At 44.9% G+C, this 16,740-nt stretch overlaps 2 protein-coding genes across 3 annotated transcripts in view; both read left to right on the top strand.

Annotated features, from left to right (window-relative positions):
- Window positions 1-14,560, top strand: part of LOC143270339 (phospholipase A2-like) — an 80,483-nt gene extending 65,923 nt beyond the window's left edge. The window contains exon 5 of the mRNA XM_076559981.1: window positions 14,455-14,560. The gene's annotated coding sequence lies outside the window, so the exon portion shown is untranslated. The remainder of the gene's footprint in view (window positions 1-14,454) is intronic.
- On the top strand, window positions 4,640-12,739 carry LOC143270340 (phospholipase A2-like). 2 transcript variants are annotated; one of them, XM_076559989.1, is made up of 4 exons: window positions 4,640-4,841; window positions 8,342-8,498; window positions 9,326-9,447; window positions 12,559-12,739. In XM_076559989.1, exons 1-4 carry the CDS (start codon window positions 4,811-4,813, stop codon window positions 12,648-12,650), a joined length of 402 nt encoding a protein of 133 aa, XP_076416104.1. In that variant the 5' UTR covers window positions 4,640-4,810; the 3' UTR covers window positions 12,651-12,739. The 2 variants fall into 2 exon arrangements, with proteins under 2 accessions (XP_076416104.1, XP_076416103.1); XM_076559988.1 differs by lacking the exon at window positions 4,640-4,841 and adding an exon at window positions 6,365-6,546.
- Window positions 14,561-16,740: the final 2,180 nt, after the last annotated feature.

Here is a 16,740-nt window from a genome sequence, read left to right as displayed (position 1 = left end):
ACTCATGACCACTGCTATGACCAGGTCAAGAAGCTGGAAAGCTGCAAATTCCTCATAAGTAACCCCTACACCAGTACCTACTCATTCTTGTGCTCTGGGAATCACTGCAGTGGTAGGGTTACACTTCAGTACATTTGGACTCTGCTTGGTCCTGGATAGGTTTGTAAGGGCACAGAAGTAATGAGGACAGGCATCATTTACTGGTCATTTCCTTGGTCTTGTTTAACCTTATAACAGCCTTATCAGCTAGATACTAAATTAAAGATGAGGTCACTGATGAGGAAGATGAGGAAGGCAGGGTCACTTGCTCCAGGTCACCCAGCTTAGAAGAGATGACATTTGGATCTGGAACACAGATCTACATCATTTCAAAGCCTTTGTTTACAAACATTTCAATATTTTATGTATTTCTGGGGAAAGTATGTCTCTGCCACAACATAGTTGTGGAGGTCTATGGACAACTTGAAGAAGTCAGTTCTCTCCTTCGACCACACGACTCCTGGGGATGGAACTTCGATTCAGATTGGCAGCAAGGGTGTTTATTCCATGAGCCATCTTGCCTGCCCAAAGCCTCTCCTCTTAGCTGCTGTTTTATACTGATTCCATATTGACTAAACAATTGAGAGCTGCATCATTGGCTATAAGTCAGATACTGGAGTAAACACCTATGCAGGGCAAGGTTTATTATTCCCATTTTACAGGTGAGGATTCAGAGGGCTGGGGATATAGTTTAGTTGCTAGAGTGTTTGCCTAGCATGCACAGAGCTCTGGGTTCCACCTCCAGAACCCATGAATCGAGTGTGATGGTACACACCTGAAACCCTGCACTTGGAAGGTGGAGGCAGGAGGATTGTCTTAAATCATATAATTTTAGAAGTGATAGTTGATATTTGTATCTTTCTAGATTTTAGGATTAAATATCTGTGTTTATTTATTTTTATGTGTAGGAATGAGTTTGCACCCCGTGTCTTCTTCAGTCACTGTCCACCATGTCTTTAGAGCCTGGGTCTCTCACTAAACATGACACTCACCTTTAGCCAGCCTGACTGACCAACAAGTTTTGGGCATACATGCTCCCTACTGCCCAATAGAATTACAGATGCTCCAAGCACATCTTGCTTTTACAAGGGCTCTGGGCATCCTAGGTCAGGCCTGCATGTGCTTTTGGCAACCGCTTTACCAACTGTGCTGTGGGAGCCCACAAAAGTTTCCCAGTTAGATCTGGTCTTGCTTTACACAGCAGGGCTGCATTAGAGGATGGCTGGACCACACGCATGGTCACCAGGTGTCTGAGCTGGTCTGCACTTGGCTGTGCTGGGGGGAGGTCTTTTGCTCCACCCCTTGGCATTCTTTTAAAAGCCTTTGGCAGAGACAATCCGGGCCCGATGGATTAGGATCTAGGTCCTCCTGAGTCTATCCGGTGTTTTCTGTCTGTCTCTGTCTAGCTATCTTTCTATCTAATATTTCCTGTTGCTCCTGCTCAAGAGTACCCTGTGGAAAAGTCGGGGTGAGATGGCCCCCACACTGTGCCAGTTCCCCAGCACACAACAAATGATTTTTTTATGTGTTCCAACCATTTGGGCACCCAATGCATTTTTGTGTCTTTGACTCTCAACCCTGAGTCTTCACAAATGTCAGGGCTGCTACTCTCTTTTGGTTACAAATCATAGAGAGCGTGATGATGAGCCACACGCAACTTCCTTTCTTGTTTCTCTGCAGACAAAACAATGCCTGTGAGGACTTCATCTGTAACTGTGACCACCAGGCTGCCATCTGCTTCTACAACACTCCATACACCAAGCATTACAAAAGCATTCACTGTTAGACTTGTCACCTCAGTGACTAGCACACCTTCCCTGCCTGCCTGGTTCTGTTCACTACACACTGTGCCCTCTATAAAGCACCTATATAAAAGAACCTGGCTTTGGAGGTTGTATTTCTGTCTACCAAACATTTCTAGATCCCCAGAGTACATTGTACCATCTAGCCCTGGAAACTGAAGATGAATGGAAAAGACATTGCCATTTGGAGAGCACCTTGAAGAGTAGTTGATGAGCCTGGCCATGCCTTTTATCCCAGCACTCTGTGTTGGAGAGGAAGAGACAGAAGCCGAGGCAGAGGCAGGCAGATCTCTTGAGTTCAAGTCCAACCAGGTTTAAAAGTCGAGATCCACAGAAAGGAGGAAGAGAAGAGGTGGAGGAGAAGGGGACAGAAAGAGAAGGATTGGGACAGCTGAGGCAGGGAAAAGAACAGGAAGAGTAGAATGGGGTAGGAAGGAAAGAGAAGACAGAGATATAGGAGGGGAGAGAAGAGAGAAAGAAGAGGAGTCACGTTGGCACTAAAGGAACAACTTGTCCCCAAAAATACTGGACTCAAAGCACTTCTGCTGTGCACTCATCACTGGAAGTTGGATAAAGGAAACCAAACTGGACTGACTGTAAATGTCCTGAAGGCAGGATTACATCCTGGTGACTTTCCAGTCTTGACTGTGCCTAAGCACACACCACAGGATAGTTGTCCCTCTAAAGTACACAGCAGAACAACAAAACAGAACACATTGTCTTCTCTAACTTTATCACAGGACCCTATAGGTAAAGAGAGGTTAATCTCTGGTTTCCTGGTCAACCAGATTTAGGAAAAAGATTTATCTTTGGTTAAAAGCTATGTGGTTCTCAGTCTCTCTTTTCCTTTAGTGAACAGCTGCCCAGTCCTCTGCCTTCCCACCTCCAACCCCATCCCCACTCCTGCCCAAAAGTCAGGCCTCACCCCTGGCAAGGTCAGTTCTGGTGAGCAATAGGTGCCGCTAGAGCCACCTGGGCAGGCGCAGTGACCTGTAGTAGCTGGTAGTGAGTGTCCAGGGTCTTGCTGGAAGGATCAGAGATCTTGAGCGTGGAGACAAGCAACTCAAATCATCACCTAGTGGTTGTTATCCAGGTAAGAGTTCAGAAGTGGGGAAAAGGAGGTGCTGGGGTGCTGAGTTAGAGGCTACATGACAGATGGCCATTCACAGAAGCCAGAGAGCATTGGGCCAGCAGACACTGTTCACCAGCCACCATATGGGTGCTGAGAATTGAACCCATTCCACAAGCAGAGTAGAAAGTGCTCTTAAGTGCTGACCATCTCTCCAGCCCCTGCAATGGTTGAATGTCAGCTTCACACACTGGGTCGGGAGAGCCTCAGCTGAAGGACTGGCTGCATCACATCGGTCTGTAGGCACATCTGTTGGACATTTGCTTTCTTTTTTTCTTTTTCATTTTTTAGATGTTGGTTTCTTTTTCTTTCTTTTTTTTAATTAATAACAATTTTTTCAATCATTTTACACACCAAAGATCCCCTTCTTCCTTCCACTGCTCCCTCCAGCCTTCCCCCAAACCCACCCAGCACAGGAAGACAAGGCCTCCCATGAGGAGGCACATCCAGTAGAGGCAAGTCCAAGCCCTTCCCCTGCCTCAAGGCTGCACTAGGTTCCCATAAAGGGTATTGGACTCCATAAAGCCTGTTCAAGCAACTGGGTTGGATTCTGATTCTACCACCAGGGGGCGCCCCTAGCACACCAAGCTACACAATTGTCTTAACCATGCAGAAGGCCTAGTTCAGTTCCATGCAGGCTTCACAGTCTTTGATCCAACTTTCATGAGTTCACACAAGTTTGATTTGGCCTTCTCTGCAGGATCTGCATCATGATCCTGATGCACTTGCTCATAGAATCCCTCCTCTCTCTCTCCTATTGGACTCGTGGAGCTCTGCCTGGTGTTTAGCTGTGGATCTCTGCATCTGTTTCCATCAGTCATTGGAGAAAAGTTCTGTGATGACAGTCATGGTATTCACTGATCTGATCATTGGGGCAAGCAAGTTAAGTTCAGGCACCCTCTCCACTATTTCTAGTATTCCAAGCTGGGGTCATCCTTGGGGATTCCTGGCAACTTCCATAGTTTTTTTGAGATAGGGTTTCTGAGTATATCTGTGGATGTCCTGGAACTCACTTTGTAGACCTGGCTGGCCTCAAACTCAGGTATTCGCCTGCCTCTGCTTTTGAATGCTGAAATTAAAGGTGTGCACCACCACCACCTGCTACATTCCTGTTTCTTAAATGGAGTTTGAAGGCTGGTAAGACGCAGGCTATGATGCAAGTCTGTAGACCTGAGTTTGATTTCTTAAAGGTAGAAGAAGAGACCTGACTTCACAGAGTTGTTCTCTGCCCTCCACATGTGAACACAAGGGTTCTCTCTCCCTCCCTCCCTCCCCCTCACTCTCTCTCCCCCCCATTCATCTGTCACTCTAACTCTCTCTAACCGTCCCAGCCACCTCCACAAACAAACACACATTAGTTAATTAGTTAATTAATTAAAGATTTAATTTGTAACTAGATCCACCTCAAAGGCCGTGACAATTCTTGGGACAGACTTTGCACTTAGTTTATACAGTTAACAGGGAGGATTGTAGTGGCCAGCTACTCCTTTTGTGGCTACACGTCACTATCTGCATACGTCTATCCAACCCCAGGAGCAATGTCTATATCTTCTTATGACCTCAAACTGTCCATGGAGGAGGGACTTGGACCTTTGCCAGTTCCTGATGAGCTGGTTGGGGTGTTGTGCTAACCCTACATCTTTGTCCCTGTGACAGCACTGATTCAGGCTCTGTCACCATCTACAGCAGCTCTGCTGGTTGGGACTGTCTGTGAGGGTGCACACATTCTACTTCTGTGCTACACACACAGTAGTCACAGGCCCTGTGTGCTGACTGGACACTGTCAGAGCACAGCTACAGGACTATAAAGAGAAGTCACTGAGTCCTCCCCTCACTCAGGATGAAACTTCTGCTGTTTGCTCTGGTCACAGGTAGGATCCTTGTCCCCTCTGAGTTGCCTACCATCTCCCTTGTCTTCAATATGCAGTCCTTTGCTGGTCATTCATCAAGTTCTGGTTTGTGGTTTCTTTGTGTCCTGGCCAGTGGGATCTTCAACAGAGACCCTAGAAAAAGGCATGGCGAATGAAGGGACAAGAGTCCCTGGCATTGGGCCAGGAGACACTGTTCACCAGCCACCATGTAGTTGCTGAGAACTGAACTTCCATCCTCAAGAAGAGCAGAAAGTGGAGCCATCTCTCCAGCCCCTGCAATGATTGGTTGTCAGCTTCACACATTGGGTCGGGTGTGGGGCGTTTACCCACCAAGCCCACCGTTCCCCAGAGTTTTCTTGAGTGTGAGCAGCAGGAAATATTAGATAGAAGGATTTAGATTGCAGAGATAAACAGATAGAAAATACAGGACAGCCTCGAGAGGGCCTGGAACCTTTTCAACGGGCCCTGTCTCTGCCCCAGGGTATTTATAGAGATGCCAAGGGGTGGAGCAAAAGACTTCCCCCCAGCACAGCCAAGTGCAGACCAACTCAGACACCTGCACTCAGGCCTGTGGTCCTAATCATCCTCTATGCGGACCTGCTGGGTAAAGCCACGAGGAACCTGAAAATGGGCTCCCATAGTCTCGGGAGCCTCAGCTGAAGGATTGCCTGCATCATATTGGCCTGTAGGCAAATCTGTTGGGCATTTTCTTTCTTTTTCATTTTTTAGATTTTACTTTTTGGTTCTTTAAGACAGGGTTTCTTAGTCTATCTATGGCTGTTCTGGAACTCACTTTGTAGACCAGGTTGGCCTCAAAATCAGGTATTCCCTGCCTCTGCCTCCTGAGTGCTGACATTAAAGGTGTGCACCACCACCACCATCTGCTGCATTCCTAGTTCTTAAGTGGAGTTTGAAGGCTGGTAAGATGCTGCATATGATGCAAGCTTGTAGACCTGGATTTGATTCCTTAAAGGTAGAAGGAGAGACCTGACTCCATAGAGTTGTCCCCTGCCCTCCAGATATGATGACATGGTCTCTCTCTCTCTCTCTCTCTCTCTCTCTCTCTCTCTCTCTCTCTCTCTCTCTCTCTCTCTCTCTCTCTCATCTGTCTGTCTGTCTGTCTTCCTATCTTGTTCTCTCTCACCCACCAACCCACCCCACTCCCCACAAACCCACACATTGATTAATGAGTTAATTAATTAAAGGTTGAATTTGTAACTGGATCTATCTCAAAGGCTGTGTCATGTTCTTGGGACAGACTTTGCACTTAGTTTATACAGTTAACATGGAGGACTGTTGGGTCCAGCTACTCCTCCCATGAACCACACATCACTATCAGCATCCCTCAGACCCGATTCTAGGAGCAATGTCTATATCTTCTTATGACCTGAAAGCATCCATGGGGGAGGGACTTGGACCTTTGCCAGTCACTGCACTTGACTTGGTTGGGATGTTGAGCTAGCCCTTTCTCTGTCTCTGTGACAGCACTGATTCAGGCTCTGTCACCATCTACAGCAGCTCTGCAGGTCAGGACTGTCTGTGAGGGTTCACATATTCTACTTCTGTGCTACACACACAGTAGTTACAGGCCCCGAGTGCTGACTGGACACTGTCAGAACACAGCTACAGAGCTATAAAGAGAGAAGTCACTGAGTCCTCCCCTCACTCAGGATGAAACTCCTTCTGCTGGTTTCTCTGCTCACAGGTAGGACCCTTGTCCCCTCCGAGTGCCCCCATCTCCCTTGTCTTCAATGCCTAGCCTCGCTGGTCATGCCTCAAGTTCTGGTTTGGGGTTCCTGTTGGGGACTAGCAGCCTGTGGGTTGGAATTCCATCCTCACCCCCTATCCACAACAGCTGGCACCTTTACCCTCTACATCTGAACTCAGACAATCCCTTGGGAAAGTCCACTACATTCACCTACCCAAGCAAAGAAAGCCCCTTCTGCCTCTGCCATCAGCCATGGAACCCATTTCTCGGGAACTTAGGTGCCCTGTAAATTGGATTTTCTTGTACTTTAAAAAAATATTTAACTTTATTTTATGTGTTTGAGTGTTTTGCCTGCACATGTGTATCTGTGAACTGTGTGTGAGCAGTGTCTACAGAGGCAAGAGGAGGGGTCTGATCCTCAGAACTATGGTCATAGACAGTTGGGACAACCATGTGGGTGCTGGAACTGAGCCTGGGTCCTATGAAAGTACAGCAAGTGCTACTGAGTGTAGAGCTACCTCTCCAGCCCTGATGATTATTTTATTTCCTTGATCTTATGATGTGGCTCAGGATGCCCTCCAGCTCAACATTATGTCCAGATTGAAAGCTTACTGCCTCACCTTCCAAGTGTTAGGATGGCATACATGCCATACTTGCTTCTGCAACTTATTTTTTCATATATTTCTAAACATGGTTCTCATAGTAACCATGGCAGTCTTGGTAATCACTCTATAGACCAGGCTGGCTTTGATTTCAGTTATCCACCTGCCTCTAGCTCCAGAGTGCTGGGATTAAAGTCCTCTGATACTGTATTCTGATAATCTGAAATTTCTTATCCACCTTCCTCACCTTATCCCACTGCAGACTGAATCCTGGCTTTTTTACCTACTTCTCAGCTGATGAACAGTTTGTTTTATCAAATGCTGGCATTACAATGATGATCTGACCATTATCCTTGTCTATGAGCTGTGCGCTGCCATACAACAGTTTCCTTCTAATTCTTCCAGTGTAAAACCATGAGCATGTGTTGGCTGCTTCTCTGGCTCAAGGTCTCAGCTAGAACTGTGATGAATCCCACTGCTGGCTAAGGCTAGAATTTCACCTAGGCTTGAGCAGGGGTGGGGCAGCTTTCAAACTCAATAGATGGTTGGATTGTTGGGTTATTGAACTAAGAGGTCAGTTGGTCCCTGGCTGCTGACTTGAGTGTGTTCTCAGTTCCTCAACACAAAACCACAGGGCAGGTCACAGTGTGGTGGCTGTCTGTCCTGACGATGAGAAATGAGAAAGAAGAAAGGCAAAAGGCAATGTCTATAGACCTTTGTCCTGGGGACTCAGCCCCGCCGGCTGGTACAGTGGAGTACATTTATAATCCTACCACTGGGGAGGCTGAGACCAGAGGGTTGCTACAGAGTCGGAGGCCAGACTGGGTTACCAGGCAACTCTCTGTCTCAAACTAGTAGACACCTTTCTCTAAGGCCTGGTGACCTGAGTTTGGTCTCCAAGACCTATATAGTGGAGGGAGAAAACCCAAGTCCTTAAAGCTGTGCTCTGACTTCCTCATGTGTAGCATGACATTTATGAGTGCTCCCAAGGGCTTGCTTTCACCTGTGTTGGAGCATGCAAACACACACACACACACACACACACACACACACACACACACACATCCCTGTAGTCCGTGTTCTCCCAATGTAGCAGTTGTTAATACTCCAGAAGGAAGCTAGCAGGCAGGTATCAGACCCCTGGTAAAGCCAGGTGGGATTGATGGAGTTGCTGTGCTTTCTTGTATCAGGTGCTACTGCACAGAGCATCGGCCCTCAGGCTGTGTGGCATTGGGGCAATGTCTTCGAGTGCAACATTACCTTGAGTGATACAGTCTCAGAGGGCAGATTCTATGGCTGCTTCTGTGGCTTGTGGGGACCTGGCTATTCAGATGAAGTCTTAGGCAGGTGAGTGATCCACTAGGTGGGACACTGGAGGGTCTGGCGTGGTGTGGGGACAGGACACAAGCAGAGCATCTCACGAGGCATGAATAGGAGACATGCATATTCTGCAAACATCGTATATATTGTGTTGTTTATTATTATTTATTTTTCTTTCTTGTTTTTTTGTTTCCATAAAGAGGTTCTCTGTGTAGCCTTAGTTGTCCTTGAACCCTCTCTAGAGCCCATGCTGACTTTGAACTCAGAGATCATCCAGCCTCTGCCTCCTGAGTGCTGAGATTAAAGGTGGACATTATCACCCACAGCATGTATTTCCTCTCCTGTCATGCAAAGAAATCAGTCCAAGAGGACCCTGTATCTAGTGTCCCTGAAAGCAGAATGTGTGAGGTGTAAATAGTGGCAATGCTGCCCTCAATTGGCAGACTAGGGCACTGCTAACCATCACATCTCCCATCAAAGTGTCAGCGTTGGCTTTAAAAAGTCATCAATACTCCAGAATGTATAATTTCATTGTATTCCTGCAGCTTTGTTCAAAAATCACTTTTTTTTGGAGACAGGGTCTCACTTATATATCTTGGCTGATCTCAAACTCAGAGATCCATCTGCCTTTGTCCCACAAAGTACTGGGAAATTGTAGACACCATCACACTTCACAGAAGTTGCATTCAATAAATATATGCTTAATGGAAATTGAAGATTCTCGAGCCTCAGGACCATTTCTTCTGGAACATCATGTTAAGTCATCCTCACATATTTGAGAAAGACTGCAAGTGAGAACTGACCTACTACTGTAGGTCCATACTCCATCCTCAGCTGTTCCTTCCTCTCTCCAGGTGCTGCAGGACTCATGACAACTGCCTTGCTCAGGTCCATGAGCTGGAAAACTGTACATTCCTCATATGGAGACCCAGCTTCTACTCATTCTCATGTTCTGGGAGTGAGATCACCTGCAGTGGTAGGTTTACCCTATTGGAACTTCTGAATTCTGCTTACTCCTGGTCATCTTTGCAAGGGGCAGAAGTAACAAGGACAGTGACCACTTAGCAGTCATTTACTTGATCCCATTGAACAGCACAAGAACTTTATCAGGTAGATACTAAAATATGGATGAGGTGTGATGCGGTAATATGATTAATCTTTTTTCAATAAAAAAGAAGAGTCACATATTGGGGTAAGAACCAGAAGATCAGTGAACAGGGAACAGCCGCCAGCTGTTTCCTACCTCTTCTGTTCCTCCTTCCAAAAGACTTATATTCTCTCTTAGCTGTGCCTTGCCACTTCCTGTTTCTATTCTGTCTAGAGTCCTCCAAACTTCTCTGGTTAGCTAGTGGCTAGCTCTGCCCTCCGACTCCAAGCAAGTTTTATTTGTTAGAACACAATCAAAATATCACATGACATTTCCTTCTTTTTTCTAAACAAAAAGGAAAGGTTTTTTTTAAAGTAACATAGTAAAGCTATATACAATAAGTACACTAATTATATACTAATATACAGGCAAGAATTACATTAACAATGTCCAGTCCATTTGCTTTTGCCTAATTGAGAAAAAATACTCCATTTTATATCCTATCTTGGTGAGTTCAAAGCGTTGTACCTAATTCATTCTCTACCTTAACTTGCATTACCAACCCAAAACTATCTTTTTATATCTCTCAACCTTACACACTTTACATCTCTTTTGTGAGGTGAATTTGTTAACAAGGAAAACTATAACTATAACTATCCAGTCTTCCACTCCTTGAGAGACCTGAGAAGGAAATATTACCTGAGTAAACAGGAAGTGTAGAGCAAACAGCTAAGAAATGACAGAAACAGCCCCCCAAGGTTCCTCTGTAACCTTGGGACATCCATCTTCAGCCTACAGGCCTAGAACATCTGGCAGACTTATCTGTGAAACAGGACTTTTAAAGGACTGTCCCACCTTGTCTTTGCAAAGGTTGGCAGCCACTTTCTTTTGTGTCCTGCTTGCCCAATTTGGACAGCATACTGTCAGCAGTCGAGGCAAAGGCAGTTTCAGGCCTAATGACTAAGCTTTGTCATGAAGAAAGTAAACTCCATATGGAGTTTCATCGATGCCCATCATCTTCTCTGAAGTAGATTGGTCCTGCCAGGAGCAGACATGTCTCATTGTCTCTTAAAAAAATTATGAGCCAGGGGGGTTGTGGGGGGGTGGTGGGTGGTGGTGGCGCACACCTTTAATCCCAGCACTCGGGAGGCAGAGCCAGGTGGATCTCTGTGAGTTCAAGGCCAGCCTGAACTACCAAGTGAGTCCCAGGAAAAGCACAAAGCTACACAGAGAAACCCTGTCTCGAAAAACCAAAAAAAAATTATGTTATTGAAACATCTTAAATGCCATATTCAGTATCTCTGAAGTGTTTGAAGACCACCTGTCTATCTTAAATATATCTCTGTTTGAATTCAAAACATACTTAACATGACTACAAGTTTGATTGTACAAGAGGGCTAGTTACTAACCTGTATTTCTTTATTATCCTAAAGAGTTTGTAATAATGACTTTCAAGGACTAGATGTTTACATTACATTGTTAAATGAACTGCATAGGTATAATACCTTGAACAGGAATAGAAAGCTATGTACAACATATAATAACAAAAATAACCTTAAATTTGTATCAATATAAAAAATCCACATCAATGTCAATTAGTTAAGGCTAGTAGTTGCTTTTTTGGTTTAAAAGTAGACTCAATAGCTACATTTTTATTATATCATTTCTATATTCCATTTTTTTTTCAGCACAAGATCACTGAATCTAATTTCCTTTGTTCAGCTTTTTTCCTGACCATTACCAATAACAACTTGTGACCAACCTCCCAAATGATAACAAATATCCATAACAACCTGTCCCACCTCTTGGGAATGTCGGTGTCATGTTCTTAAAATTGCTTCCTATTTTCTGAGGATAATGGCACCTTTAGGGGAGCCTAAAAATTGGGATAATTGTCAAGTCCTGGGAGAGCTAGCTGTATCATTGGTTGTCCAGTCTCTGTAAGATGTGAATATGCAGGGCTTGTCTCAAGTCCTAGCTAGAGTAGTCTGTGAGACTAGACCATCTCACTCACCTTGAAATTGTCCTGAGCAGTTTGTAGTCCAAAGCTGATCTTTGGGTGGTTTTTGTCAGCTTAGTGGTGTTATCACAATCCAGGTGGAATTGTCACTGTGGGACCCCATACTCCTTTTGGAGACTTCAAAGGTCACTGTTAGGCATGGTTATGGTTCACTGAAGAAAACTTAAACATTTTGAATGTCATATGTAGCAGATCTCAAAGAGGTTAAAGGGCCATAATTTCTTATGTATATCCAGAGTACAAAAACTTAATACCTAGCTACATAGGTCTGGGAATAGAGCTCAATTCCTGGAGTGCTTGCCTAGCATGCACAGAGCCCTGGTTTACACCTCCCATAAATTGAGTGTGTTAGTGCACACCTGTAATCCCAGCATTTGAGAGGTGGAGGCAGGAGGATTGTCTTAAATCATATAATTTTACAAGTGACAGATGATACTTGTAGTTTTCCAGTTTTTAGGATTAAATACATGTGTTTATTGATCTTTATGTATAGGAATGAGTTGGCATCCCGTGTCTTCTTCAGCCACTCTCCACCATGTCTTTAGAGCCTGGATCTTTCTCTCTAAACATGACACTTACCCTTAGCTAGCCTGACTGACAAACAAGCTTTGGGTATACATGCTCCTCACTTTCCAATAGAGTCACAGATGCCCCAACCACACTTTGCTTTTATTATGGTCTCTGGGCATCCTAGGTCAGGCCCTCATGATTGTATGACAACCACTTTACCAACTGTGCCATCTCCCCAGCCACAACAACTAATGTTCTCATTATCAGTGTGTTCCAGTGATTTGGACAACCCAATGTGTGCTTTGTCTCTTTTTTTAAATTTATTTCATTAAGAATTTTTTTATTCGTTAGTGCTTTGTCTCTTAACCCCAAGTCTTAACCTATGGGAAGTACACCACTTTCTTTTGGTTGCATATTGTTGGGAGGAGGGTCATGGGCTCCACTCAACTTTCTTTCTTGTTTCTCTCCAGATAAAAACAACCACTGCCAGGCCTTCATCTGCAACTGTGACCGCGAGGCTGCCACCTGCCTCTCCAAGAACATGTTACCCATTCTCTGTTAGACTTGTCACCTCAGTGACTGGTACACCATCCCTGCCTGCTTGTGTTCACTACGCACTATGCCCTCTAATAAATCACATATTGAAAGAGCTATGCATTGGTGCTTGTATTCTCTGTCTACCAAACATAACTAGAACCTCAGAGAATATCATTCCGTCTATCCCTGGAAACTGAAGTATAATGGGAAATATGCTTCCAGAAAGCAAGCCCCTTGAAGTGTCATTTATGAGCCCAGCCATGCCCCTTTCCCCATTATTCTGGGAGGCAAGGCAGAGGCACAGGTAGAAGAGGGCAGATTTCTTGAGGTCAAGGCAAACCTGTTGTAAAAAGCAAGTTCTAGGACAGCTAGGACTATTACACAAAGAAACCCTGTCTTGGAAACCAAACAAAGAAGAAGAGGAGGAGGAGAAGAAGAAGAGGAAGAAGAAGAAGCAGAATCAGAAGAAGCAGAATCAGCAGCAGGAGCCAGTCTGAGATACATAGCAGTGTGGGAGGACTGCTGTGGAATACTGTCTTAAGACATGTTACATTTGATTATGCTGTGGAACATTTGTTTAAATGATGTAAAAATTTATTGCATTCTTTTGTGTTACATTTGTTTAACTCTATCAAGCTGTGTTACTTTAACTGTCTAAATCACCTGATTGGTCTAATAAAGTGCTGAATGGCCAATAGTGAGGCAGGGAAAGGAGAAAGGGAAAGGTGGGGCTGGCAGGCAGAGAGAATTAATAGGAGCACCTATCTCCAGAGATGAAGTAGGAAGAAGAAAAAGAGGAGAGGAGCATGAAAAGGGCCAGCCACCTAGCTACACAGCAAGCCATGGAATAAGAAATAAAGAAAGTTGTAATGAAATAGAGAAAAATACTAAAATAGAGGAAACTCAGAGGCAAAAGACAGAGAGGTTAATATAAGCCAGGAAAAGGTGGCTAAAATACGCCAAGCTAAGGTTGTGCATTCATGAGAAAGAATAAGCCTCCCTGTGTGTTTTGGATAGGTAGGAGGTGAGCCCCAATAAAGACCCAAAAGATTGAAAGAGTAAAACAACTGCAGGGCACAGAAAAGGGGAAGGGGAGGGGAGAGATGAGGCAGGAATAGTGACAGGAAAGAGGGAGGGATGGGAAGGAAAGAAAAGTCAGAGGTAGAAGGGAAGAGAAGAAGGATGCAGTGTCATGTGGGCACTAAAGGAACATCTAGGCCCTAAATGTATTGGATTCAAAGTGCTTCTGCTGTGCACTCATTCTAGGAATGGGATATAGGAAATGAGACTGGACTGACTATAAATGACCTGAAGACAGGATTACGTCCTGGTGACCTTCCAATCTTCACAGTGCCTAAACACACGCCACAGGATAATTGTCCCCGTAAATTGCACAGCAGTCTAACTTTTTGATCAAGCAAAAGAGAACTCTTTGTTTCTCTACCTTTCATTATCATCTGACCCTTTCGGTAAAGCCAGGTTAATCTCTGGTTCCCTGGTTATTTTTGTTTATTTGTTTCTACACAAGGATTCTCTGTTAGTCCTAGTTCTCCTGGAACACTTTCAGGATACCATGCTGACCTCAAACTCAGAGATCCAGCTGCATTAGCCTCCCAAGTACTGAGATTAATGGTGGACACCACCACAAGCCACAGAAGTTGCTTTCCGTAAATATGTGTTTAATAAAATCACAGATTCTGATGTCTTAGGACAATGTCTTCTGGAACATCATGTTTAATTTATCCTCACATGTTTGAGAAAGACTGCAGGTGAGAACTGACCTCTTGAGGGTCCATAGTCCTCCTTCAGCTGTTCCTCCCTCTCTCCAGGTGCTGCCAGACTCAGGACCACTGCTATGACCAGGTCATGAAGCTGGAAAGCCTCAAATTCCTAATGAGGAACCCCTACACCAGTGCCTACTCTTACTTGTGGTCTGGGAATCACTGCAGTGGTAGGGTTACACTTCAGTACATTTGGACTCTGGATAGGTTTGTAAGGGCACAGAAGTAATGAGGACAGGCATCATTTACTGGTCATTTCCTTGGTCTCATTTAACCTTATAACAGCCTTATCAGGTAGATACTAAATTATAGATGAGGTCACTGATGAGGAAGAGGAGGAAGGCAGGGTCACTTTCTCAAGGTCACCCAGCTTAGAAGTGATGACATTTGGATCTGGAACACAGATCTACATCATTCCATAGCTTTTGTTTAAAAACATTTCAAGATTTTATGTATTTCAGAGGAAAGTATGTCTCTGCCACAACACAGGTGCAGAGGTCTGAGGACAATTTGCAGAAGTCAGTTCTCTCCTTCGATCACATGACTCCTGCGGATAGAACTTGGGTTCAGATAGGCAGCAAGGGTGTTTATTCCCTGAGCCATCTTGCCTGTCCTGTGTTATATTGATTCCATATTGACTAAATAACTGAGAGCTGCATCATTGGCTTTAAGCCAGATACAGGACTAAATACCTATGCAGGACAAGGTTTATCCTTTTCATTTTACAGGTGAGAATTCAGAGGGCTGGGGATATAGCTCAGTTGCTAGAGTGCTTGCCTAGCATGCACTGCACAGAACTCTGGGTTCCACATCCAGAACCCATGAATTAAGTGTGGTGGTGCACACCTGAAACCCTGCACTAGGGAGGTGAAGGCAGGAGGATTGTCTTAAATCATATAATTTTAGAAGTGATAGTTGATATTTGTACCTTTCTAGATTTTAGGATTAAATATCTGTGTTTATTTATTTTTATGTACAGGAATGAGTTTGCACCCCATGTCTTCTTCAGTCACTGTCCACCATGTCTCTAGAGCCTGGGTCTCTCACTAAACATGGAACTCACCTTTAGCCAGCCTGACTGACCAACAAGTTTTGGGCATACATGCTCCCTACTGCCCAATAGAGTTACAGATGCCCCAAGCACATCTTGCCTTTACAAGGGCTCTGGGCATCCTAGGTCAGGCCTGCATGTGCTTTTGGCAACTGCTTTACCAACTGAGCCGTGGGAGCCCACAAAAGTTTCCCAGTTAGATCTGGTCTTGCTGTACACAGCAGGGCTGCATTAGGGGATGGCTGGACCACGTGCATGGTCACCAGGTGTCCTAACTGGTCTGCACTTGGCTGTGCTGGGGGGAGGTCGTTTGCTCCACCCCTTGGCATTCCTTTAAAAGCCTTTGGCAGAGACTATCCGGGCCCGATGGATTAGGATCTAGGTCCTCCTGAGGCTTTCAGGTGTTTTCTGTCTGTCTCTGTCTAGCTATCTTTCTATCTAATATTTCTTGCTGCTCCTGCTCAAGAGTACCCTGTGGAAAAGTGGGGGTGAGATGGCCCCCACACTGTGCCAGCTCCCCAGCCACACAACAAATAATTTTTTTAAATAAATGTGTCCCAACCATTTGGGCACCCAATTCACTTTTGTGTCTTTGACTCTCAACCCTGAGTCTGCACAAATGGCAGGGCTGTTACTCTCTTTTGGTTACAAATCGTAGGGTGCATGATCATGAGCCACACACAAGTTCCTTTCTTGTTTCTCTGCAGACAAAACAACCCCTGTGAGGACTTCATCTGTAACTGTGACCACCAGGCTGCCATCTGCTTCTACAACACTCCATACACCAAGCATTACAAAAGCATTCACTGTTAGACTTGTCACCTCAGTGACTGGCACACCTTCCCTGCCTGCCTGGTTGTGTTCACTACACACTGTGACCTCTATAAAGCACCAATAGAAAGAACTTGGCTTTTGAGACTGTATTCTCTGTCCATCAAACATTTCTAAATCCTCAGAGAACATCATTTCATCTAGTCCTGGAAGCTGAAGATTATGGAAGAGATATCACCATTAGGGGAGCACCTTGAAGAGTGGGTGATGATCCCAGCCATGCCTTTTATCCCAGCACTCTGTGGTGGAGAGCAAGAGGCAGAAGCAGAGGAGGCTGAGGCAGGCAGATCTCTTGAGTTCAAGGCCAACCAGGTTTAAAAAATCAACGTCCAGGAAAACCAGGACTATTGCAGCAAGAAATCTTCTCTGGAAAACCAAAAAAAAAAAAAGGAGGAGGAGAAGAGGTGGAGGAGAAGGGAACAGAAAGAGAAGGGTTTTGACAGATGAGGCAA

Source organism: Peromyscus maniculatus, chromosome 23 (assembly GCF_049852395.1).
Source record: "Peromyscus maniculatus bairdii isolate BWxNUB_F1_BW_parent chromosome 23, HU_Pman_BW_mat_3.1, whole genome shotgun sequence".
Lineage (NCBI taxonomy): Eukaryota > Metazoa > Chordata > Mammalia > Rodentia > Cricetidae > Peromyscus > Peromyscus maniculatus.
Note: the sequence above shows the minus strand (reverse complement) of the source record. Positions and strands in the feature narration are given on the sequence as shown.